Raw genomic sequence first — 25,159 nt, 5'->3', positions numbered from 1 at the left:
TTCTCCAACACCACAGTTCAAAAGCATCAGTTCTCTGGCACTCAGCTTTCTTTATAGTCCAACTTTCACATCCATACATGACCACTGGAAAAACCATAGCTTTGATTAGACAGACCTTTGTTGGCAAAGTAACGTCTCTGCTTTTTAGTATGTTAAGTTGGTCATAGCTTTTCTTCAAGGAGCAAGCATCTTTTAATTTCATGGCTACCGTCACCATCTGCAGTGATTTTGGAGCCCAAGAAAATAAAGACTCTCACTGTTTCCATTGTTTCCCCATCTATTTGCCATGAAGTGAAAGGACCAGATGCCATGATCTTAGTTTTATGAATGCTGAGTTTTAAGCCAACTTATATTTAAACTACTACTATCAGCCCCTGGTGGGTTTTCCTGCTGGCTCAGCTGGTAAAGAATCTGCTTACAATGTGGGTACCCGGGTTTGACCCCTGGGTCAGGAAGATCCCCTGGAGAAGGAAATCACAACCCACTCCAGTATTCTTGCCTGGAGAATTCCATGGACAGAGGAGGCTTGTGGGCTATCGTCCATGGGATCACAGAGAGTCCGACATCAGTGAGCGACTCACACACACACATTAGCCCCTGGTGGTTGAAAGCCAGTTAGAAACTTCAGTCACAGTTTACCTACCTGACATCACCTCACTGATAACGTATCAAAACTTTTAGTTTTTTAACAGTATAGGTAGCTAATTTAAAATTGTATAAGAGGACTCTTTAAAAAGCTATATGCAAGTAATTACAATGAATAATGGTACTAAAGATTGCATTTGTCAGGCAAGAAATTTTAGGTACTTTGCACATCCGCTGCTATAAGAAGCACTGTTAGTATTGAATAGATACCCACACGGGTATACTGCATACGGAAAGTAACTCAGTAAGAGGAGGTACAAAGTATGTGTGAGTCTGTATATGTGAACATTTACACAAAACTACCATTCAAGTTGAAAATCTTCACCATTTGGCTATTCAATATCTTCTCATCTCTGGTTTTTGTTTTGCTTTTCAAAATAGGGCATTTATTGTTGGCAATCAAAAGTTTTGAAAGATATCAAGAGTGTTATGCAATACAAAGCTTCCAAATAAAAACCTTCCTAACTTTAGCCCGTATCACATTACCAAAAAAAAAAAAAAAAATCTTGGGAAATAGAAGGGTTACACAGGATTCATAGACTCCTAAAATCAGGGGAAAACTAGAGACCATGTGAAACAAATCCCGACATATTAGAATTTAACCTGTTTTAAAATGTCTGCAGCTGATCAAAGCAAATTTACTGTTCTAGTCAATGACAAAACCCAGCCCTAAAGGGATGTACAGTGTGGTCCAAGTTCTTTCCTTGGAGTTGCTGATGTATTTCATGAAAATTATTAGTGTTTTCCTAAAGCCGTTAGTGTAAGTGTAAACTTGTGATATTGCTTTGGCTATTTCTTTGCTGCTCAGAGCAGAATTATCTTCTTGTAACAATTAATGGACTAAGGAAAGTTCATAAGTGAAATATATTTTTGTGAATGATAAGAATTTACAGCTAGAATCAGTGTAATTTTAAAATGAAATTAGGATTTTCTGCTTGCTGCTTTGAAGTACACCTTTTCCTACTCTGCTGTGTTTTATTTACACAAAGCACAACTATTTACTGAGTATATACTAAATACTAGATTCTGTGGGAAAGGGAAAGGGAAAAAAGGTAAGTACAAAGGAGACTGATTTTGTTAGTTCTCCAAAGGATGATTTTATTCGTCCTCCCAAGGGTGATAAATTGTAGAGTTATTATACCTTCAGTGTATTTATTTGCTCTCTTACCTTCCCCCAGAAAGAGAAGCACTAGTACATAGAACAGTACATGTAAATAGGACATAGAATAGTACACAAACAGCAGAACCACAGAAATCAGCGCAAAGAGAAAAGGAACAAGGGGTACAATTAATTCACAAAAGTGAGCGGCATATAATCCTATTGCGTGTCAAATGATACACAAGGTCAGACAGGTGACCACTGACAATATTGACCAGTGACAACATTCACATGGATTATTAGAGTAAACACTTATCCTTTCTCGAGGAGATCCTCAGCTTCTTATACCTTTTGTAACGTGGTCTGAGTTACCAGCAGGAAGACTTTCATTCAGAAGCCTTGTATTTCATTCCATTTTTGATACCAGTGATGTATTAAACAATATCTTCTAGTCCATAGCATCTCTATAATTAATAACTTCAGCAGCAAGTTTCATACAGTTGGTTCTTTTTCTTAAAATAAGTTTTATTTTGTCCTGATAACAAAGGCAGAAGATGTAGAAAATGGAAGAGGATAAAAAGAGCAATAAAGAGTTAATTTTTATTTTCTGACCACAACCTGAAGTTTAGCTCTGCTGCTATTTACACAGGTCATCACCTGAGATGGAAGCAAGTTCTATATTCTCTTAAGAAATCTTGGGAACTTAACTAGGACATGTCCTGGTGTAGAAATAATCAAAGCCTGCATTCAGAGGTTGACCTAGGGAAAATATGCAGGGAGAGTCAAAAAATCTCCCAAAATCTGTTTTGCACCTTTTAACCATGTGTATAAATGAATGATAAAATCCCTAAAATATATGACATGATGATTAGATGCAGTAATTCTAGATGGTCAGTGTGATCAATGCAAAGATATAGAGGAAAACAATAGAATGGGAAAGACTAGAGAGCTCTTCAAGAAAATTAGAGATACCAGGGGAACAATTCATGCAAAGATGGGCACAATAAAGGGCAGAAATGGTATGGACCTAACAGAAGCAGAAGATATTAAGAAGACGTGGCATGAATACACAGAAGTACTATACAAAAAAGATCTTCATGACCCAGAAAACCACGATGGTGTGAACACTCACCTAGGGCCAGACATCCTGGAATGTGAAGTCAAGTGGGCCCTAGGAAGCATCACTACGAACAAAGCTAGTGGAGGTGATGGAATTCCAGCTGAGCTATTTTAAATCCTAAAAGACGATGCTATGAAAGTGCTGCACTCAATATGTCAGCAAATTTGGAAAACCTAGCAATGACCACAGGACTGGAAAAGGTCAGTTTTCATTCCAATCCCAAAGAAAAGCAATGCCAAAGAATGTTCAAACTACCACACAATTGCACCAAAACCTCACATGCTAGCAAAGTAATGCTCAAAATTCTCTAAGGCAGGCTTCACTGGTATGTGAACCATGAACTTCCAGATGTTCAAGCTGGATTTAGAAAAGGCAGAGGAATCAGAGATCAAATTGCCAACATTTGCTGGATCATTGAAAAAGCAAGAGTTCCAGAAAAACGTATACTTCTGCTTTATTGATTATGCCAAAACCTTTGATTGTATGGATCAGAACAAGCTGTGGAAAATTCTGGAAGAGATGGGAATACCAGACCACCTGACCTGTCTCCTGAGAAATCTGTTTTCAGGTCAAGAAGCAACAGTTAGAACTGGACATGGAACAACAGACTAGTTCCAAATAGGAAAAGGAGTATGTCAAGGCTGTATATTGTCACCCTGCTTATTTAACTTATATGCAGAGTACATCATAAGAAATGCCATACTGGATGAAGCACAAGCTGGATTCAAGATTGTCGGGAGAAATATCAATAACCTCAGACATGCAGATGACACCACCCTTATGGCAGAAAGTGAAGAACTTAAGAAGAGCCTCTTCATGAAAGCGAAAGAGGAGAGTGAAAGAGTTAGCTTAAAACTCAACATTCAGAAAACCAAGATCATGGCATCCTGGTCCCATCACTTCATGGCACATAGATGGGGAAACAGTGGAAAGAGTGACAGACTTTATTTTCTTGGGCTCCAAAATCACTGCAGATGGTAGTCACCATGAAATTAAAATTTCACTGCAGCCGTGAAATTAAAAGACGCTTGGTCCTTGGAAGAAAAGCTATGACCAAGCTAGACAGTATTTTAAAAAGCAGAGACATTACTTTGCCAACAAAGACTGTCTAGTCAAGGCTATGGTTTTTCCAGCAGTCATGTATGGATGTGAGAGTGGACTATAAAGAAAGCTGAGTGCTGCAGAATTGATGCTTTTAAACTGTGGTGTTGGAGATCCAGCCAGTCCATCCTAAAGGAAATCAGTCCTGAATATTCATTGGAAGGACTGATGCTAAAGCTGAAACTCCAATACTTTGGCCACCTTATGCGAAGAGCTGACTCCTCGGAAAAGACCCTGATGCTGGGAAAGATTGAAAGCAGAAGGAGAAGGGGACGACAGGGGATGAGATGGTTGGATGGCATCACTGACTCGATGGACATTAGTTTGAGTAAGCTCCAGGAGTTGGTGATGGACAGGGAAGCCTGGCGTGCTGCAGTCCGTGGGATTTAAAGAGTTGGACACGACTGAGTGACTGAACTGAACTGAATTCTAGATGGACCATTTCTAAAGCAAGGCTATGCTGTGCTAAGTCACTTCAGTCCTGTCTGACTCTTTCTGACCCTGTAGACTGTAGCCTGCCAGACTCCTCTGTCCAGGGGATTTTCCAGGCCAGAACACTGGAGTGGGATGCCACGCCTTCTTCCAGGGGATCTTCCTGACCCAGGGATTGAACCCGCAGCTTTTGAGGCCTCTGCAGTGCAGGCAGATTCTTTACCACAGGGCCACTGGGGAAGCCCAAGCAAGGCTACAAGTCACCCCTAATTTTGGCCAAAGGTAAATTATTAAAACATTTATTAAATTCTTAATTTTAAGCAGTGCAGCTTTTCGGTTAATATGCTATATTCTTAGATAAGTTATACTATACTACACTATATTATTTTCTAGGCCAAAAATAAAAATAAATCATAAAGAACATCTGTCAAAAACTTATTTGAGTTTTAAATGCAGGAGTTAGTCTTCCATTATTCTCTGATAAAGAATAGACAAAACAACTATTTCATGAGGCAACTCTTGGTTTATGTAGATAGAAGCTTGTTGTCAGCTTACAGGAAGACATCCATTTTTCTGTTCTCATAGTAGGAAAGTGTACATTTGATACATAACAGTAAACATATGAAGTTTTTAAGGTAAAGGTTGAAGAGAAGAGAATGAAAGCACATCCCCATTTCATGCTTCTCAAAATGATTATGTGGTCTGTGCCGATTGTACTCACCCTGACTCGTGTTTTATGCAAGCATCCCAGTTCTATGCAAGTGTATGTGTCCTGGGTTGCAAGAGAGTTCACAGCTTAGCTCAGCTAATGGCATTTTCTAAATTCCTTTTTTCAGCAGATTTTAATGGACACTACTCAAACTCCTCAAAGACTGATTTTTTTAAACAAGAAAATAAAATATTACCTTTATAGCTGTGACCACCCATAAATCTAATCAGATAGCCAGCTGTTAGCACCAGCTTCCTTGTATCAAGTTTCCTAGGATACAACTTATAGGTAGATTTTTTGGCAAATGCAGGTTCAGGGCAAAGAGAATTAGGATGGTATATGGATGAGCAGTGTCACCAGAGCGACAATGAGTTACTCTTTCTCATGGTCTGTTTCCTAGCTGCTGGGAAATAGGTCTTCTTCTCAATAGTACTAGACAAATGTAAGAGAATCTTCAATCTGTCTTTTCCTGGGTTGTGTATGTGTCTGGAGTTCATACTTGAGCAGAACCCTTCTGCTGGCCCTGGTTATTAAGTTGCCCTCTTCACTTTACTCTTCATTTAGTCAGTTGACACATAATTAGTGATCACCTACTTTGTGCTGAATAGGAAATAGAAATAATGGTAGGAGTCTTACTATTATGTGTGTTCAGTCGCTAAGTTGTGTCCAGCTCTTTGTGACCCTGTGGACTGCAGCACACCAGGCCCCCCGTCCCCCACTGTCTCCTGGAGCTTGCTCAAGTTCATGTCCAGTGAGTTGGTGATACCATCCAACACCTCATCCTCTGTCGCCCCCTTCTCCTTTTGCCTTCAATCTTTCCCAGCATCAGGGTCTTTTTAAATGAGTCAGCTCTTCACATCAGGTGACCAAAGTAAGACGATAATAACAATAGCAATAGCTACCATTTATTGAGCGTTTTATTAGTGAGAAGCATCATTACACAAATCTCTTTATATGTCTTTACTCAATGAGTCCTATTAACAATAGGTGCATTGAGGAAATTGAAGTGTGAAGATAAAAGATCAATAAGACACTCTTTCCCTCCTTTGGGAAGTTCAGTCCAGCAGGGAGGAGTTTTCATACGTAAATGATGATTCTGATGTTTGTTGAAACGGAGAGGGATAGATGAGTTGTCACGTGGTGAGGGACAGGCAGTACTGCGTGAGTGCTTCAGAGAGAAGGCACTTTTGAAGGGAGACTAGGGATTTGTCAGATGGCCACGGAGAAAGGTATTTCAGGAAGAGGGGCAAATGTCCAGACGTAAAGTATGGTCTCTATTGAAAATTACAAGCGCTTCAGAATGACTGGAGCATGGTCTGTTATTGGGTGTGTGTGGTAGACAAGTCCTGAAAGGCAGACAGAAAATTTAAAGTAATATTCTGTAGAAATAACTGCCGACAGAGGTCTGTCTAGTCAAAGCTATAGTCTTTCCAGCAGTCGTGTATGGATGTGAGGGTTGGACCATAAAGAAGGCTGAGCACTGAAGAACTGATGCTCTCAAGTTGCGGTGTTGGGAGAAGACTCTTGAGAGTCCCTTGCACAGCAAGGAGATTAAATCAGTCCATCCTAAAGGAAATCATCCCTGAATGTTCATTGGAAGGGCTGATGCTGAAGCTCTCCAATACTTTGGCCACATAATGGGAAGAAGCCAGCTCATTGGAAAAGACCCTGATGCTGGGAAAGATTGAAGGCAAAAGGAGAAGAGGGTGACAAATGATGAGATGGTCGGATAGCATCACCAACTCAATGGACATGAACTTGGGCAAACTCCAGGAGACAGTGATGGGCTGGGAGGTCCGTCAGGCTGCAGTCCATGGCATTGCAAAGAGTCGGACATGACTTAGTGACTGAACAACAACAAAGACAAAACTCATGGTAAAGAAAGAAAAGGGATCCCCAGGCGGCCCAGTGGTAAAGAATCCACCTGCAATGCAAGAGACGTGTGTTCAAACCCTGGGTCAGGAAGTTCCCCTTAGAAAGAAATGGCAACCCACATCAGTATTCTTGCCTGGAAAACTCCATTGACAGAGGAGCCTGGCATGCTACAGTCCATGGAATCACAAAGAGCTGGACACACCTGAGCACACAATATGCACAGAAAAGTGTGATGTCCTCTATGTTTAGGGCGGAGGTAGGACCAGCCACCTTCTCCTGAAGGCCCTAAGTCACAGGCTCCAGAGAGAAAATAAAGGGACAACTTTCTCCAGAAACTCTGGAAAAGAGGAGTGTATGGGAACAGTGTGCATAAAGATAGTAGTTGGGTTAAGAGCGGTGATTGACGGAGCAAGGATTAACACCAAGAGCCACAAAGTCAGGGCCAATTGAACTAATGGGAACAGAGGCCAAACTGACCTGAGAAGGGTCTGCTTAGTACTCTGTTTTCAAACACTGGCCGTCAAGATGGCAAAATTCTTTGATCCAGTAATTCAGATTCAGGAATTTTTACCTTAAAATAAATTAAGATTGGGTGTATAGTTTTGGTTAAAGATAATCATCACAAAATTTCTTACATAACTAAAAATTAGAAGCAATTTAAATGTCTAAAAATAAGGGATTGATTAAATTACAGGAAATCCATACAGCGGAATATAGGGCAGCTAAAAGAAATGAAGGGATATTTAGCTTCTAGGAAAAAAAGCGTGCTGTATAATTATCAGGGGGAAGCAGATAACAGTATAGTCAGTATAAGTAAATCATATGCCTCATGACCAAAACAGCTTCCACACAGAAAATAAGTTTGAAAGTGCATTAACCAAAGTGTTCACAGTGACTGTCTCTTGATAGTAGGATTATAGTTGATTCTTATCCTTTTTTAGCTTATCTGAGTTTACTAATTGTTTTTAACTTTGAACATGGATGATTGTATAAGTCTGGCTTTTTTGTAGCAATTAAAGTTAATTTATTTAAGTGTCACCAGACACAGTGAGTGTAGAGGGTGATGATGAGAGTCTACATTTGGCTGAGTGAAGAACCTGAAATGATAGTTGTGACATACCGCAATAGAAAAGACTGTGTGCGCTCAACTTGCTTTAAAATGTGGAAGAATTGAGACTGTATCTAGGCTGTGGTCCTAAAGGGACATATACAAGGAAAAGAAAGGAAGAAAAATCTTTAATAATAAAAATCATTATTTTAATAACAGAAATCAGAAGTTAATAACCCTGTATTGTGACTGTGGCAATTAAAGCACGGGCTTCCTAGGTGGTGCAGCGGTGACGAATTCAGCTGCCGATGCAGGAGACATGGTTTCAACCACGGGTCGGGACGATGGCAGCCCACTCCAGGACTCTTGCCTGGGAAGTCCCCTGGACAGAGGAGCCTGGTGGGCTATGGGGTTGCAAAGAGTTGGACGCAACTCCGCACATACACACACATGTTGGGACAGCGAAGAAAGAAACTGAGAGGCATCTGGCATGAGAGAGCTTGCTGGTTCCATTGTTCATTACAGTTAAACCAACCACCTAAAAGGGGTTGTTATCAAAAGGAGGTGGGGAAGAATCAAGCTCTGAAAGTTTGCCTTAAAAATTTGCTTTAACCCAGCAATTCTACTGCCAGGAACCTTTCTGCAGATAAGCCCGCATACGTGGAAAATGTCCATCCAATCGAGTTTCTTGCATTATTGTTTATAAATGAAAAATGTTTTAAAAAAATCAGAATGTCTGTCTTAGAGAATTGGGTATGTAATTTACATTACTGCAACACTACTGAAATTCTATGTAACCACTAAAAGTAACATACTAACATGGTAAAAATCTGCCAAACACACTGGTAGGATTTTTTTAAAAGGCTACTAAGTATGATATTAGTGTCTTGCATGCATGTATGCTCAGTCATGTCTGACTCTTTGCAACCCCATGGACAGTAGCCCACCAGGCTCCTCTATCCATGGAATTTTCCAGGCAAGAATACTGGAATGGGTTGCCATTTACTACTCCAGGGGATCTTCCTGACCCAGGGATCGAACCCACATCTCTTATCTCCTTCATTGGCAGGCAGGTTCTTTATAACTAATGCCACCTTGGAAGCTCACTATTTATGTTTTAAAGCTGTTCATTTGCTTAGTCATGTCCAACTCTTTGTGATCTCCTGGACTGTAGCCTGCCAGGCTTCCCTGTCAATGAGATTTCCCACACAAGAATATTGGAGTGGTTTGCCATTTCCTTCTCCATTATGTTTAAATAGAGGGCCTTGAATATTATTCTATATTTTGATAATCAGACTTTTAAAAACTTGTACTCAATAAGCGCCTGTTTTTTTAAACCATTAGACATAAAAATCAAATGCTTCTAAAAATATATGCAGTATCATGAAATAACTAGAATTTCTAATATACTTAAGATAATTCACTATGTTATAGAATTCTATAAATATTTGTGGGATTATGTGCATGATGAATAAATTAGGCCCCTCCAAATCTCAGTGTTTTTAACCAAATTAATTTGCAGAAGACTAAGTCTATTAAACTAGTGCAGAAGACTTTGTCTTCTCAGTTTTCTGATACTTTATGAAATATAAAAGTTCCCATAAAAAAAAATGAAACCACACATTTCACTACCATTATCAGTTAACTTTTCCTATTTATCAATTCTTGAAAAGATTTTATAAATCCTATATGTACTATATGTCTGGCACAGCAGAACAGAAGACAGAAATGGCCCTCTTTTGTGAGACTTGTAATATTTTGAGCATCTAATTACATAATACAAAATTAAAGAGATAATAGACATTAGTAGACAGAGTTCCTGGTGTGCTAAAACATCTGCAGACTAGTTCAAACAAAAGCAATGTATAGATGAATAAGTGACATGCAAATTATATGTATATGTACATCTATATCAGAAATGTATATTATATATTTAATCACCTCTATGCCTAACCATTGGAGAAGGAAATGGCAGCCCACTCCAGTATTCTTGCCTGGAGAATCCCGTAGACAGAGGAGCCTGGTGGGCTGCTATCCATGGGGTCGCACAGAGTCGGACACGACTGAAGCGACTTAGCATGCATGCATGCATTGGAGAAGGAAATGGCAACCCACTCCAGTATTCTTGCCTGGAGCATCCCTTGGATGGAGGAGCCTGGTGGGCTGCCGTCCATGGGGTCGCACAGAGTCGGACACGACTGAAGCGACTTAGCATGCATGCATGCATGCATTGGAGAAGGAAATGGCAACCCACTCCAGTATTCTTGCCTGGAGCATCCCTTGGATGGAGGAGCCTGGTGGGCTGACGTCTATGGGGTTGCAGAGTCGGACACGACTGAGGCGACTTAGCAGCAGCAGCAGCAGCATGCCTAACTATGCTCATTTAAAAATAAATGATTCTGATAAATAAATAAAGCAACTCAAATACACAGAAGGCAGTTCAACAACCATTGCAAGGTCAATAATTTGAAGGAAATTAAACAATTCAAATGTCAAATCTGAGATACGAAGAACAAGTGAACTAGAGCAACACAAAGGGCATCTGTGCTTGGGAGTCTTTATTTGATGGTTTAAAGGTAGGTTCAGGGCGTAGAACTCATTTTCCTCCTATTAAGTTTTTGCCTCTACTGTTTATTGTGTTTAACATCGTGGTATTTGGATTTCTCTGAAGGGGCTTAAAATGTTCTAGGGAGTCACAGAGAGAAAGAGAGTGGGGACTATGAAGGAACATAATCTCTATTTTGCAACTGTTTTTTCACACTGCATTCCTAATTATGTGTTTACACAACCATGTCCCCAACTAAACAGAGTTCCTTGAGGACAAAGATTCTGTTTTATCTTTGATTCCATAATATAGGGCACAGTTCCTGGCACAAAGAAAGTTTAATTGATACTGAGTGAATACACAAATATGTAGTATTATAGAATCACATGCTATTTTTCTGGGGTCAGTATTCACATGGGTGTAGGACTACTAAGATAATTAGTTGAATTTTATACATGTATGTAAATATATCCCATTTATATTTTATATTTGTAATTAAGCTAATTATCTTAGTAGTTACTCATCTGTGTGTCAAGATTGGCATAAATAACCCAGGGCAGCTGATGGTCAGTATCTCACAAAACGCCCGTTATAGCTCAGGAATAAAGAAAGGCCTTCACAGAGGGGAGGGAGGAGCTGTAATCAACCCACCATTATCTCTCAGGGCTCCAAATAGTATGAGAAAACCCCTCACGACTAGTCATGACAAAACTGGGTACTCTGATTCCAGTGTTATTGTTTTTATCCCAACACACAGCACCCTGTAGTACTGGGATTAATAGAAGGTAATAAGTGATCCTCCACAGTAATGAAAGCATTACGACTACACAGAGGATTAAAAAAGGGGGATAAGTGCAGCCAATTATGATTCTGCTTAATTTGAAGTTCTTGATTTAGAACGGAATCTTTAGTAGCTAGACTAACAAATGCCAGCTTATTTCTTGACAGATTTGTCCTTTGTTCTGAATAAATACAGTGGTTTTGATTTTGGGAATACCCAGTTCCGAAAAAATGAGTAAGCAAGTATTACTAAGCATCTGTTTGCTTTTGTTTGCAGGAAGCCCTGAATGCCACTTTTCTGTCTGGGCAATTCTAGCCTTCTTGGGCTTAGCTCTGACTATATCGCTGATCTTCAACATTTTCCACTACGTGGAAAAGCAGCGACAAGGTAAGACATTGGGAAATAGTCATATGATACTTGTTTTGGAGATGGAGTCACTGGAAAACCTGTGGAGTAAAATAACTTTATGAAATGTTATTCATAATATGTTTTTATCTATAGAAAATCTATTTGATATGTTTTTTTCACGCTGAGGGTTTGCTTAAGCATGTATTCATGTTAGAAATGTAAACAGAGTCCCAATTTTAGCTCTTTAAGGTCCCACTCAAGTCTACTCAAGCTTCTCTGTATTGTTCAGGACCTCTAAAGTGCAGCAGGCTTGCCTGGAAGATCAGAAGGGAATGGAAAAGCGATAGGTTGAACCACAGGCTTGTTATCAAACACTCCCAGGGTCAGCCACCGACAGCTTCTCTTTTCAATAAACTGGGCAGAAGTTTTACCCATGTGGCTTTCACTCTCTTGTGCCATGATTGAATTAAGGTGATGCCCAGTAAGGAGCACAGTATTCGCACACAGTAGGCACTCAGTGTAGGTGTGTATGTTGAATACAAGGATGGGTGGATGGAGGAATGAAAGTTCTACTATTTCTCAGTGCTCTTGATATTCTAGAACCAAAACACTCTTGGAAGTGGGACATTTAAGTGATAAACAGAAAATGTAAATAGTTTCTTTAAACAGATGAAAATAAATAAAGCAAAGTTAACAAAACTGCAGAGAAGGCGATGGCAACCCACTCCAGTCCTCTTGCCTGGAAAATCCCAGGGACGGAGGAGCCTGGTAGGGTGAAGTCTATGGGGTCGCTAAGAGTCGGACACGACTGGGCGACTTCACTTTCACTTTTCACTTTCGTGCATTGGAGAAGGAAATGGCAACCCACTCCAGTGTTCTTGCCTGGAGAATCCCAGGGATGGGGGAACCTGGTGGGCTGCCGTCTATGGGGTCGCACAGAGTCGGACACGACTGAAGCGACTTGGCAGCAGCAGTAACAAAATTGAGTTAGACACATGTGCTCGAGGAAAAGCACATGAAGCTAATTGGGAACCGTGGCCAGTTTCCAGGGAGTCCCCTGTATTGGCAGGCAGGTTCTCTACCCCTAGAGCTACCTGGGAAGCCCACTGTCAACCTATGCAGTCCCTTATTTCAGCCCTACGACTGCAGGGCATTGTGGCGAGTATCAGTGTGTAGAATCACTTTTCATCAGCATGATAAGATCAGGACTGGTCCAGTTTTACTGACCTGTTACTGCTGCGCTGTCAGCGAACGTTTAACAGGAGGATCCCTGCGGGCTGTTTTCTGTCCCTCATAAATCCTCTGTTCCTTACCCGTTCCTGGTAACAGGAACGAGGGGAGCCCTCGCCGCTCCCAGGACTGGGGTCATAGGATGAAACACATGCGTGGATTTCCTTCAGTAAACATCTTCCTTGCGACAAAACTGCTTAGTCACGACCCTCTCTCTTGAGATATGGGTTGTCTTCTGACCTTATGACCATTGTTGATTCCTTGTTCCCTTGATAACAGTTGCTGCATGTTTGGTTTTCTGATTTTATCATTGTCGAAACAAATTCGACAGAAAGAAATTTCTATACACTTACAGAAAGATCATTAAAACACCCTTGCTCCACCAGAGACCTGGGTCCCCGTGTCTCTCTCTCCCTCCCTCCCTCCGGCTAATTCTCTGGGGCGTGGAAGCCTGCGGAGCTCACTCTCCTTCCCCGGGCTTTCAAGACCTCTTCGAGAGGGCGCCCCATGCCTCTGTGAGCGGTGCAAGCCCTGTCCTGGGGCTTTATTGGTTCTCTGCGTAACCAGGGAACGTTAGCTTCTTTCTCTTTCACTTTCTTATCGTCGGCTCCGGACCACCAGGTTCCGGTCCATTAAAGGACCCCGACACTGCCCCAGAAGTATTTGGCTGTGCTAGTCTTTTACAACATGATGTGAATAGATTTTTCCAGTTCTCATTTTTGGTTGTGTGCTGGAATTTATTAATCCATATTCACACCATTTTCCCACCATACAAACTTTTTCCAGGAGTTGTTTATGATGATTAGTTGGCCACGGTTAAAAGGCAGTTGCCTAAACTTAAAAAAAAAAGAAAAAAAGAAAGAAAAAGAAAAAAACCACAGGTTTTTTTAGAAAACAGACTTTTTTTCCCCTTATAATTGCACAATCCCTTACCACCTCAGACATGCTATAAATGGCTCTTGCCTAAAATCAGCAGAGTGGGAAAGAAACACTTAAAAAGAAACAGAGAATTGTTAATTACATTAATGTACTTTAAAAAAATCAATTTTGGTTCCCTCAATTGTTTTTAAAATCATGACTTCTGAAATCAAGGTGACCTGTATTAGAACTCTGCTACTATTTACATGAGAGATCTTGTTGGAGTAACGTAACTTCTGAATTTCGGATTTTTTATCTCCAAAGTGTAGGAAATACTATCTAGACCATGGGTTTTGTGAGAAGTACGCAGTCACCTTAGCGCGGTGCTGGGGGTTTAGTAGGTGGGTCCTGAGAAAGGCACGGCCCACGCACCGCTCTGGGGCTCTGGGCCTTCCTTCCACAGATGCTTGCTGTTTCACTACGGCTTCACGGTACCCCGCGTTTTCTCTGGGTGTAGTCGCTTTCCAGTCTTGTGTTGCTTTCTGCTGCGCAGTGAGGTGGATTGGCCACGTGCTGGGCTGTGCTGAGTCGCTCAGTCGTGTCCGACTCTTTGCGACCCCATGGATGGTAGCCCGCCAGGCTCCTCTGTCCGTAGGGATTCCCCAGGCAAGAATACTGGCGTGGGTTGCCTGCTTGCAGGCAGATTCTTTACCAGCTGAGTGAGAATCATTTATCTGGGTACCTATACCCCCGCCCTCTTGGACCTCCCGTCCCGCTAGTTCAGGCAGAGCGCGGAGCTGGGCCCCCTCGCCCGGCGGGGCGGAGCTGCTGGAAGCAGCTTCCCACCAGCTCTCTGTTTTACGCTGGGTGGTGCATACATGTCGATGCTACTCTGCCGGTACTTCGTACCCTCCCCTTCCCCTCCTGGGCTCACAACTCCATTCTATCCATCTGCATATCTATTCCTGCCCTACAAAGAGGTTCTCCAGTACCGTTTTTGTAGTTTCCACATTACATGTGAATATCATGTTTTCCTCTTTCTGACTTACTTCATTCTGTATGACAGACTAGGTCCATCTACATCTCCACAAATGGCCTAATTTCACTCCTTTTTACGACTGAGTAATATTCCTTTGTGTGGGCATACCACATCCCCTTTACCCATTACTCTGTTCAGTGAACATTAGTTTCTCTGGCTTCGTCACCCCTCCCAGCGTCCCCACACTCTCCAGCTGTCATCCCAATTCCTGCCCTGTCTCTTATTTAACGTGTCTGTACAATAACCTGACTTTTAGTGGTAACAGTTTGTTCAAATCAGATACAGGTTCATTTCAGAGAATTGTGTGTAGGCTTCTTAGAATTGCTTCCAAATATCAACCTGCCTCAAATTAATGTATTTGAGCGGTGAAGAGCTAAAGACTTCCGGAATGTGTCCCTCTTCTGTATCCACACCAGTTCCTTCATGGTGATTTCAGGCCTTGCAGATGTGTGCGGCCAGTGGGCTGCCCTGCTGCAGACTCTGTACCGCCCTTTCTAAGGATGGAGAGAAAGGGAGACCCCGGGGATGGGGAGAAACAGACACCTGGGGGGGGGGAGTGGGGCCATGCCAGAGTACCCCAATCCTGCCACAGGCCCCTGATGCTCAGGCTCCTCAACGCACCAGTGCCCCATCGCTTCCAGCCGAGGACTCTGCACCCTCCCGAGGTCTGAGCCAGGTCCAAACTGTCTGACTACTCCAGGCAGGATGAGGTTTTCAGAAGGGGCATCCCAAGTTTCAGCACAGGGTCAAGTTTACACATGGGTGTTACCTCACACCATTATGTGCACCTTCCCATTCTTAGATACCCTCCTTCTCCCACACCCGCTCCACAATCCCTTAGACCTGCAATCTGCTAGAAATTATGGTATCACCCTCTTCCACCAAGGCTTGGGTTGAGTCATGGATACACTCACCCCTGAGCTCATGGATCCAGGAAAAACAAAAGACTTTTTTTGTTTTGACTTTACTTGATCTTCGCTCTTTAGGAGGAGCATGTTACCCTGGGTCTTGCACTTTACCGGTGTGCAAATCTAAGATTAACCTTGGAACAGTGTTTGTGGATGTTCTTATCCCATCTCCCCCTTTTCTCTCTGTAGCCCACTCCCAACCACTGCGGTATTACGAATGATCACCATCCTTTCTACTTCACATGAGCAAAGAACACTATCTTTCTTTCTTATCCAGAGATTCCAGGTGGATTTGGGATTAGTCCTGCAAACTGATTCCTTGGCAGCCAGCCTGAGGATGCTCCCTGACTTGTTTCTCCTGGACAGACAGACAGACTCCCAGAGATTCTATCCTATTTAGCCAGCTTTGCTGTCCCTCGGTCTCTGTACACAAAGCTCCTGCATCTGGCCTCATGTAACTTTTATTTCTACATCTCTGTGCTATTCTTTGTGGCTAAGAAACTTGCAAGATATGACTCCACCTTGGCGAACAGTTAGTGAATAAAGTTTTCTGGTTGTATTAAATAGCTTGCAAAAGAAAATCTCTGTTCCAGCAACAATGCAGTATCTACACATTCAATCAGATAGACAAGATAAGCCCCTCCTTGATGTTTTCGGTAGCAGGCAGGGCTCCGTAGAAGCTTCGAAATGGAGTTCTCCCCTCCCCCCAAGTAAATCTCTCATTTTTATGTGATTCTTTGTCCAAATGTGTTCTTTAGGAGGATCACATTTATTTCTCTTTCTAATAGGAATGCATCCACCTTTTCTTCCTTTAAGCCTAAAGAATATTCTTTAACCTTTCTTCTCTGTTTTGAGAAGGATAAACAACTGTACGGTTTGTTCATACATCAAAGTCCTATCAGTGTATCTCCTGTTTGCTAGAAAATTACGGCACATATTTCACACTGAAGATGTATCATAAAATTTGTATTATGGAGTTAAGCCACATACTCTTGTTTCTTATTGTTCCGTGTTGCACACAGAAGGGTGAACACAACAAAGGGGAAAACAAAAGCAAATGTCAGCTCACACCCTTTCAACCATGAACCTGACCACAGCGTTTATATCTGAATCACAGGACAGGATTATGAAAACTCACCCAGCTTTTCTCAAACTGAGTCTTGCAAACATACCTGCTTTATAATGAAATAAAAACTGTCTTTTATTAAATATAACTGAAATGCTTAAGTAGCTTTTAAATCATGTCATTTAAACCTATAAGCACTCATAACAGGGCAACCTCTTTTCAGGAGTCTGAACTTACTGATCTTTTTCCTTTGCTGTAACCTCTAAACCTTTTATTGTAGTACCCCTATTTAAATAGATCATATTCTATCACACTTCTTATGATAAGCATTGTAAGACTAAAAGGACATAAGTACTGATGGTCTCGCTTCAGATAATACATTTAAATTTTAAGAATAGTGTGATATGGTGACCTTGAACTTTTAATGTTTCCTTTCAGGGTGCTTCTTCAGTATGATTTGTTCTGATGTACAAAGTCCTTTACCCATTACTTATTTTCTTCTTCACATTGTTTTAGTTCCCTTTCTCTTTCCTTTTTTACACAAAACTTTTTGGTCTAAATCTTTGTTTTGCTTTTCTCTGCTGCTAATACATTGAACTGCATTTTCCTTCTAGAGAGCTATCCTTCTACATATTACAGCAGGGTATTTTCCAGGCACCATCATTTACACTCTAAGCACCTCCAGTTGGAAAACCCACATCATCTTTAAGAAGTATTAGTCAGGTTGGAGAAACATTTGTACTCCACACCTATTTCTTTTTCTCATTCTATTTAAGTACTGTCACTATTTTTGTTTAGTTTTAATCTTTTCTTTGAATTTACTACTCAGTTGATGACAATCTTCTTCCCAAAAGAAGACTACATCTCAAGTCAAGATTTATTTATAAGTCTTCAAAATAGCATTTAAATTATATTCTATCAAATACTTTTCAGCTAATCCATTTAATCTGAAAACTTCCCAAATTCAAGTTAGCACAATTAAACATGGCTTGTTAGAGGATGTGGACTTAGAACGTAAAATATTGATAACCGACTTTCTATAATGTTTTTATACAAATTACTTCATTTATCTCCCACATCTACTCCATGATATAGGCATTATTAACTCTACTGATACACCAAGAATGAGTTCTACAATGATTTGCTTGTTCATATGCAATGAAATACATTGAAGAGCTGGCACCCAAATCCAGTTCTGATTCCTAACCCTGAATCTGTTCCATGATACATCAAAGCTACAGTTTGACTAAATTCTTAGGTACGCACTTTAGTTTCAGACAAATTTGAATAATAATGACCTGAATATAAACATGTACTTCATATAAAAAGAAATCAATACATACTTTATATTTTCCAGTTAACAATTTTCTAGTCTATATTAACTAATTTTTGTTTCTATGCTTATTGATCTTATTTACATTTTCTCAAGCTTTCTCATTTTGTTGGGCTTCCATTAACTTTGGGTACCATGCAGCAGTAGGCTTCTCCAGGCTTCTCCCAGCATCCATGTTACATTCATATTCACAAGACTAATCTGAAGATAGTTGAAAACAGCTACATCTTTCAGATGCAGTCCATGGTAAGACATTTACTGTGGGCTAAAGAAGCATATTTGTGACAGATCCCAAACAGATTACATTCACCACTTCTGGTCCCATAGCTGCTTGATGTTTGTGATTTGCAAAAAATTCCCACATTTGGTCCTTAACAGAATTCTTCCAAATATATTGACATGTGGCATGTCTATTTTACCCTCCAACAAGGTGATTTTAATAATTTGAAACATTATTGAATAATATTTCTCTAACATGTAATGACTTGTCTGGATAATAACTTTGTCATACATAAATCTAACTAAAAATAATTTTTGTAGTTGTTTGGTGACTTGTTCAATTATTTGGAAAGGTTTGTTAGTTTAATACCAACACACAGTTGAGTCACTGTCAGATAGATAATACTGGGCTTCACTTTCATATGATAGCCTTTGCAAGATTTTGGTTTTTATTTAATGCCAGGTTAATAATATGCAATCAAAATATAAAAGATATCACACTATATATATCTATCCAGTTCAAAGAAATTTTGTTGATGATTAGATAATTTTTATGTGATTGTCACACACCAAGAAAAGTTAATGAGCACTCCAAAATTAGATAAATAGAAGAGTCTTCTAGGGACTTTTTTTTTTATAAGGAAGAAAAGCCTATTCAAATCTGTAAGGGCAAAGAGGGCACTTTGTCAGTAAGAAGCAGAGCTGTTTCGTGGAACCCGAGGCAGAAAAGTGCAGCTGTGCCCCACAACAGGCTGGGACCACAGAACAGGCAGGCACAGGGTTCCCCAGGTCTCAGCCTGGCCTTTCCCCTGCGTGAAGTGGCCGCTCACTGAGCTCTGCTTTGTCTCCAAGATGTTTGCCTGCCAGATTACAAAGAGGGAGCGCGACTGGCCCACGCCAGGGAATACCTTTACCCCTAGTTAAGTGGCTTGATTAAAGATGTTAACTGACATTGTTACTAAGCTTCTCTCAGAACATGCTCTGAAAGGTTTAACACATGTCATATTTTCTCTTGTCTATTTTGAATATCTTTCAGAAAAAATATGCGCATACTCCGACGACTACTTTCCCAGGTACGTAGAAAACAAGTCGTGGATTATGATTCCCAAATAATACGGAAAGTAACTAGTGTTATATTGCTTTATAGGATTGACTTAGGAATGTTTCACTTGGGTTAAAATAAAAGATGAGTTTTAATTACTTTTACTTCCATCTAAAGAGTAATAGACATTATCTACCCTAGTTATTTACTCTCCCTGAGTCAATGAGAGAGCTAGATGAAAATGAAACTAATCTGGTATATACAGAATCCTCGTTAATTTTGGAAGAAGATATCCTAGATTATGATTCAGTTCAGACTGTAAGAATGTAGTATAATTAAATATAGAATTGTGTGGTTCTTAAGAATCCAAGGTGGAAGGAATCTGGCAATACCTAATACAATTTAAGATGTGTATGCAGATAGACAAGAATGCTTTGTGCTGTGCCATTTTAAGGGTATTGCCAATAAATAATTAATATGTAGTTATAGGTGTAACATAATCTCATATTTATTAAGCAAGTTGCAGATAAATTTGTATAATACTTTTTTAAGAGAAGATTTATGATGTCACAGTAAAGAAGTTTCATCTTCTTAGACAGTATATTCTGACCCAAGTGTGTCATTAAATTGGAAATTTTTCTTTTGGGACAAAAAAATCTAAATATAGAAAGTTTTATAGAGGATTCTCTAAGACCTTTTTGAAATGGTAAACTGAAAGGTTGAAAATGCCTTTCAAAAACATAGAGCTTTCTCATTGGTATAGGGTAACACTGTAAGCTTTTTATTGTCCTCTAAAACGTCCTTTAAAAAATTCTTCTCCATGTGGAAATGTCTCTGGAAGGTTCAGATCTGGGCTACAGGCAGACTCACACAATGAAGAAAATCTATATTTTATGATTATTTTTAACATTATATTTTACAACATGAGATAATTTAAGTCATTAGTTCATATCAGGAGTGATTTGCTGATTCAGTTACAACCAAAAAAAATGTGACAAAAAGAATCCTACATAGCCATGCAGAACTTAATCTGACAATTGATTTTATACTCTTCACTTGAAAGGTAGTTAAGATGCATTGTTATAGAAAGTGATGTGATACAATCATCCTACCAAAGACAGGAATGGTGGTTTTTGAATTAGGATGATAAGAATTCAGAAAGGAAAATTGGTAAAATACCCATCTCAAAGCAAGCAAGCTCTTGGCTGCAGGGAAAATTCAGAAAAAAAGGCTGGTTCTTTTATAACATTCATTCCTTCAATAAATATTCATTTAACAAATAAGCATTTGTTAGACAATAGAGATACAAAGATGAAAAGATGCAGATCCTTTCCTCAAGGATTTAATAATCTGTTATCAACTGTAATAAATCTCCATTTAGGCAGAATTTGAATATACAGTGCAGACTGTATCTATAAAGAGGCTATCTTATTAATTCACAAGTTTGTGTATGTACTTCACAGCTTGTCTATTTCTCTGATTATGTAGTTTGAAAGCCAAAGTCACCTTTATAGGAGAGCATGGAGGCTTCAGGGAAAAACCAAAAAAAAAAAAACCAAACTATCTCCCGTCATTAAGGCATTAATATTAAAACAGCAAGTGGAAATAAGGGCTCTCTTTCTTTCAGTTCAGTTGCTCAGTCATGTCTGACTCTTTTCGACCACATGGACTGTAGCATGCCAGGCTTCCCTGTCTATCAGCAACACCCAGAGCTTGTTTAGACTCATGTCCATCGAGTTGGTGATGCCATCCAACCATCTCATCCTCTATAGTCCCCTTCTTCTCCTGCCTTCAATCTTTCCCAGCATCAGGGTCTTCTCCAATGAGTCAGTTCTTCACATCAGGTGGCCAAAGTATTGGAATTTCAGCTTCAGCATCAACCCTTCCAATGAATATGCAGGACTGATTTCCTTTAGGATGGACTGGTTGGATCTCCTTGCAGTCCAAGGGACTCTCAAGAGACTTCTCCAACACCACAGTTCAAAAGCATCAAGTCTTTGGTGCTCAGCTCTCTTTATAGTCCAACTCTCATATCCATACATAACCACTGGAAAAACCATAGCTTTGACTAGATGGATCTTTGTTGGCAAAGTAATGTCTCTGCTTTTTAATATGCTGCCTAGGTTGGTCATAACTTTTCTTCCAAGGAGCCAAGTGTCTTAATTTCGTGGCTGTAGTCACCATGTGCAGTGATTTTGGAGTCCCCAAAAATAAAGGCTGTCACTGTTCCCATTGTTTCCCCATCTATTTGCCATGAGGTCATGGGACTGGATGCCATGATCTTAGTTTTCTGAATGTTGAGCTTTAAGCCAACTTTTTCACTCTCCTCTTTGATTTTCATTAACAGGCTCTTAGGTAGGACTGACTCTTCCTAGGTAGTACTGACTTTTCTTAGGTAGGACTTAGGCAGGTGTCTTTCTTAGGTAGGGCTAGAGTTGTGGCTGTTTCCGCAGTTCCTTATGTGGTTTGAGGCCAGTAGAAGGGAGGCAAGCTTCCCCCACCCTGGGTTCCCTGCTGCCCCGTCCCAGCTCCTTCTCAGCACTGGTTTAGGTGGGAAGCTAAGCTGGAGGGGAAAGAAATTTGCCTCTCTGATCTTCTCCTCCTGCGTTAGTAAGTCAGGAACATGATCACTTCAAGGACAGCAAAGTGTCTACATCTAATAGGAAGTTAAATGCCTGCTTCCTGGTATTTATCCCAGGGCACTTTATTTTTCCTTTAAACTAATTCTGCACAATTCTTGTCTTATGATCAGTGTTAAGAGGATAATGCAGTGAGAATAACATGGGTTTGAGATCCAAACAGTTCTGGATTTTAATCAAATGCTTGCAATTACTAGGTTTGTAATCTTGGGGAAATGAGCATTTCTGAAGCTCATATTCTGAAGCTCAAGTATTATAACATAATACTACACTTACAGAGAGTAGCTGGTAAAAAAAAAAAAAAAAGCTGACTATAGGTCTAAATTAAGGTCTTTTTTCATTTGCTTTGGAGCCAAAGTTTCTGTTCCTGGTGGTCGGAAAACTGTGCCTGCCGGCCAACTGACTTGAAGGAAAACTGTGGTATGGAGCTCTGCTTGAATTTTTTTTTTTTTCTTAATTGAGTATCATCAGCTTACTTGTCTGGCAAGTGCGGGAGCCTGGGGTTGGCCTGAACTCTGCCAAACAAATACATAGTGTATTTAATGGTTAAACGCGGGCCCTGTGCCTTCTTGCCACGCCCGTGTTGTCACGTAACCCCCAGAGTTATTTATTTTCTTCTTTGTCAATGTCAGGCTCATTTGGGGTAATGTGATGACTATTTAGGTTTACATGACCCTCCTCACCTTTTCCTACCCCCAAATGTGTATATATACATATATATGTATATATTTTACCTATATAATATATATATACACACACACATATATGTATCTATATTCCTTTGTTTCTTTGCCTGCTGAAACTAGCTATAAAAGGGAGCTGCCTTCAATATACAAAGTATAAGAGTGTCAGGGAGCATCATAATGAAGGCTTTTGAATATGAATTTAGATCATTTTCATTAAAGATGAATTTTCTCAGTCTTTTCCTCACAAGAGGGAGTCCCAATTCCCTAGACACCTCCACGTGCTTGCTGTGTAAGGCCAGCTTTGGCTAAACTGCCACACAGGAGCTGACTGGTCCTACCTGGTTTTAGTAGAGGGTCCTCTTATTTTTCCATTAAAAAAAAATGTCCTCATAAAACTGGACTGGAAGGATGAATGGCAGGGACTTGTACCGTTCAGCTTCCAATACTTGGAACAGATTGAAAAGGGAATTTTTAAATAAAAATTTATAAAAATATTAAAAAAAAAAAAGAAAATACCCACCCATTTGGATTATATTTACCCCTTAATTAAAGAAAGCGGTTCAGATAATCAGGAAAGCAGTTCAGATTTACATTAAGCTTATTATAGCTCCTCAGTTTTCAGGGTCTGTCTCAAGGACTTGGGACAAATTTCTAGCAACTGTTGCATGTTCTCCTCCTGCATGGCACTGAAAGGTGCTTTTATCACAAAACGTATCTCATCTCAGTTATTCTTCTACCTAAAATGATCTCTTGGATTTCTAGAGCTCTGCAGGTTGAGGACCCCGCTTCAGTTCCCCTGAGATACTGACCAGGTGCCCTGGAACAGACTTTCGTCTCAGCTGTCATCTCCACCTTTCCCAGGGTTGAACATCCTGATGATAGTGGAACTCCTGGGTAGCCTTCCCTGGCATCAGATTTCCAAGTAGATACTCAGAAGAGGCCCTCACTATAACCACTGCTGCATTTGGAACCAAAACATCTCCATGTTCTCCAGCCTTCTGTTTGTTTTAACGTACAAGTAACCATAATCCCAACTCCAACCCTATGTGAATGCAAGAAGTCCCGTCCCGTGCCCAAGTCTCTGTGAGAATCTCCCGAAATGCACCTACAGGTTCCAAGATCTTCTTGACTGTCTCTGTGCCACTGCTCTGGGTTTCCTTCCCATCTCTTTACAGTTCTTCGAGATGGCAGAACTTTCCAGTCTCCCTTCTCTCAAACTTTGAGAAAAAAAAAACACTTTTAAAGTGTCCTTTAAGTGCTCCAAATCACTGGCAATACAAGCTTCTGTGTTTGACTTTATTTAAAAAAAAAAAAGTGGGCATTATCAGAAGAGAACTTGAACACTGATCAAAATTAAAATTTAGAATTAGATATCATGTCTCTGAGACCCTATTAGCATCTCTCCTCAGAGGAAACACTGCTGGTTCTTAGCTAACCCTAGCCATACAAAAATTGCTAGGGCTTACCTTTTTTTCCTGGACCAAGTGTCTACCTTTGATGTTCACTCATGCCAAGTTCAGGAAACCCACACTCATGACACAGTCCCTATCAAAGTGCACATTTATCGAGCGTATGCGCAGGAACAGTTGCAGCAGCAACTTCCCCTTTTCTCTCCCGCGTCGTTGCTTTCTCTTGGTTTCTTTGGTCTGATTCCGATCAGTGTATAAACAGACAGTGACACCTCACATCTTAAAGAAAAGCTCGCTTGACACCAGGTTGCCTGTGGTCACCGCTCCATTGTTCTGTAGTCTTTACAGGAAAACTTGCAAGTTCCACGTCCATTCTGTCTGTATTTGCTGGCTTCTCTTCCTCTTCTTTCTTGAACCCACTCTATTCAATTCTCTGTCCTCAATAATCCACTGACTCAGCTCCTGTCAGGGGCACCGGTGAAGTATGTGTGGCAAATCTTAGTCTCATATGTGGTCCGTCTGCAGCATGACACATTGTCATTCTCTGCTTCTGGTGTGTGTGCTAAGTTGCTTTAGTCCTGTCTGACTCTTTGTGACCCCATGGACTGTAGCCCGCCAGGCTCCTCTGTGCATGGGACTCTCCAGGCAAGAAAACGGGAGTGACTTGCCATGCCCTCCTCTAGGGGATCTTCCCGACCCAGGGATCGAACCCGCGTCTCTTAGGTCTCCTGCACTGACAGATGGGTTTACCACTAGCGCCAACTTTGAGACACTTGCTTATCCAGGCTCTGAGGCCGCCTCCGTTTTAGCTTTCCTCCTCAATACCTGCAGCTCCTTCTGTGCTGGCTCCTGAACCATAGATGGCAGAGTGCCCCGGGCTCACCTAGTGAACCTCTCCTCTATCTGCACTCATGTCATTAGTAATCTCATCCTCTCTCACGGCTTTAAGTAACACTTATACACTGGGCAAAGACCAAGCGTTTATCTGCCTACTCAGAGAAAGTGAAGTCACTCGGTCGTGTCCGAC

At 40.6% G+C, this 25,159-nt stretch overlaps 1 protein-coding gene across 2 annotated transcripts in view; it reads left to right on the top strand.

The window, feature by feature from the left end:
* Nucleotides 1–25,159, top strand: part of TRAT1 (T cell receptor associated transmembrane adaptor 1) — a 44,369-nt gene that overhangs the window by 5,829 nt on the left and 13,381 nt on the right. Inside the window, exons 2-3 of one of the 2 annotated variants that reach the window (XM_020905888.2) lie at nucleotides 11,632–11,742; nucleotides 19,393–19,429. In XM_020905888.2, coding sequence (XP_020761547.1) covers nucleotides 11,632–11,742; nucleotides 19,393–19,429 — 148 coding nt within the window. The remainder of the gene's footprint in view (nucleotides 1–11,631; nucleotides 11,743–19,392; nucleotides 19,430–25,159) is intronic. The other variant, XM_070454925.1, reaches the window with a different exon arrangement.

Source organism: Odocoileus virginianus, chromosome 25 (genome assembly GCF_023699985.2).
Source record: "Odocoileus virginianus isolate 20LAN1187 ecotype Illinois chromosome 25, Ovbor_1.2, whole genome shotgun sequence".
Taxonomy (NCBI): Eukaryota; Metazoa; Chordata; class Mammalia; order Artiodactyla; family Cervidae; genus Odocoileus; species Odocoileus virginianus.
The sequence above is the reverse complement of the archived record's forward strand: the minus strand, read 5'-3'. Positions and strand labels throughout refer to the sequence as shown.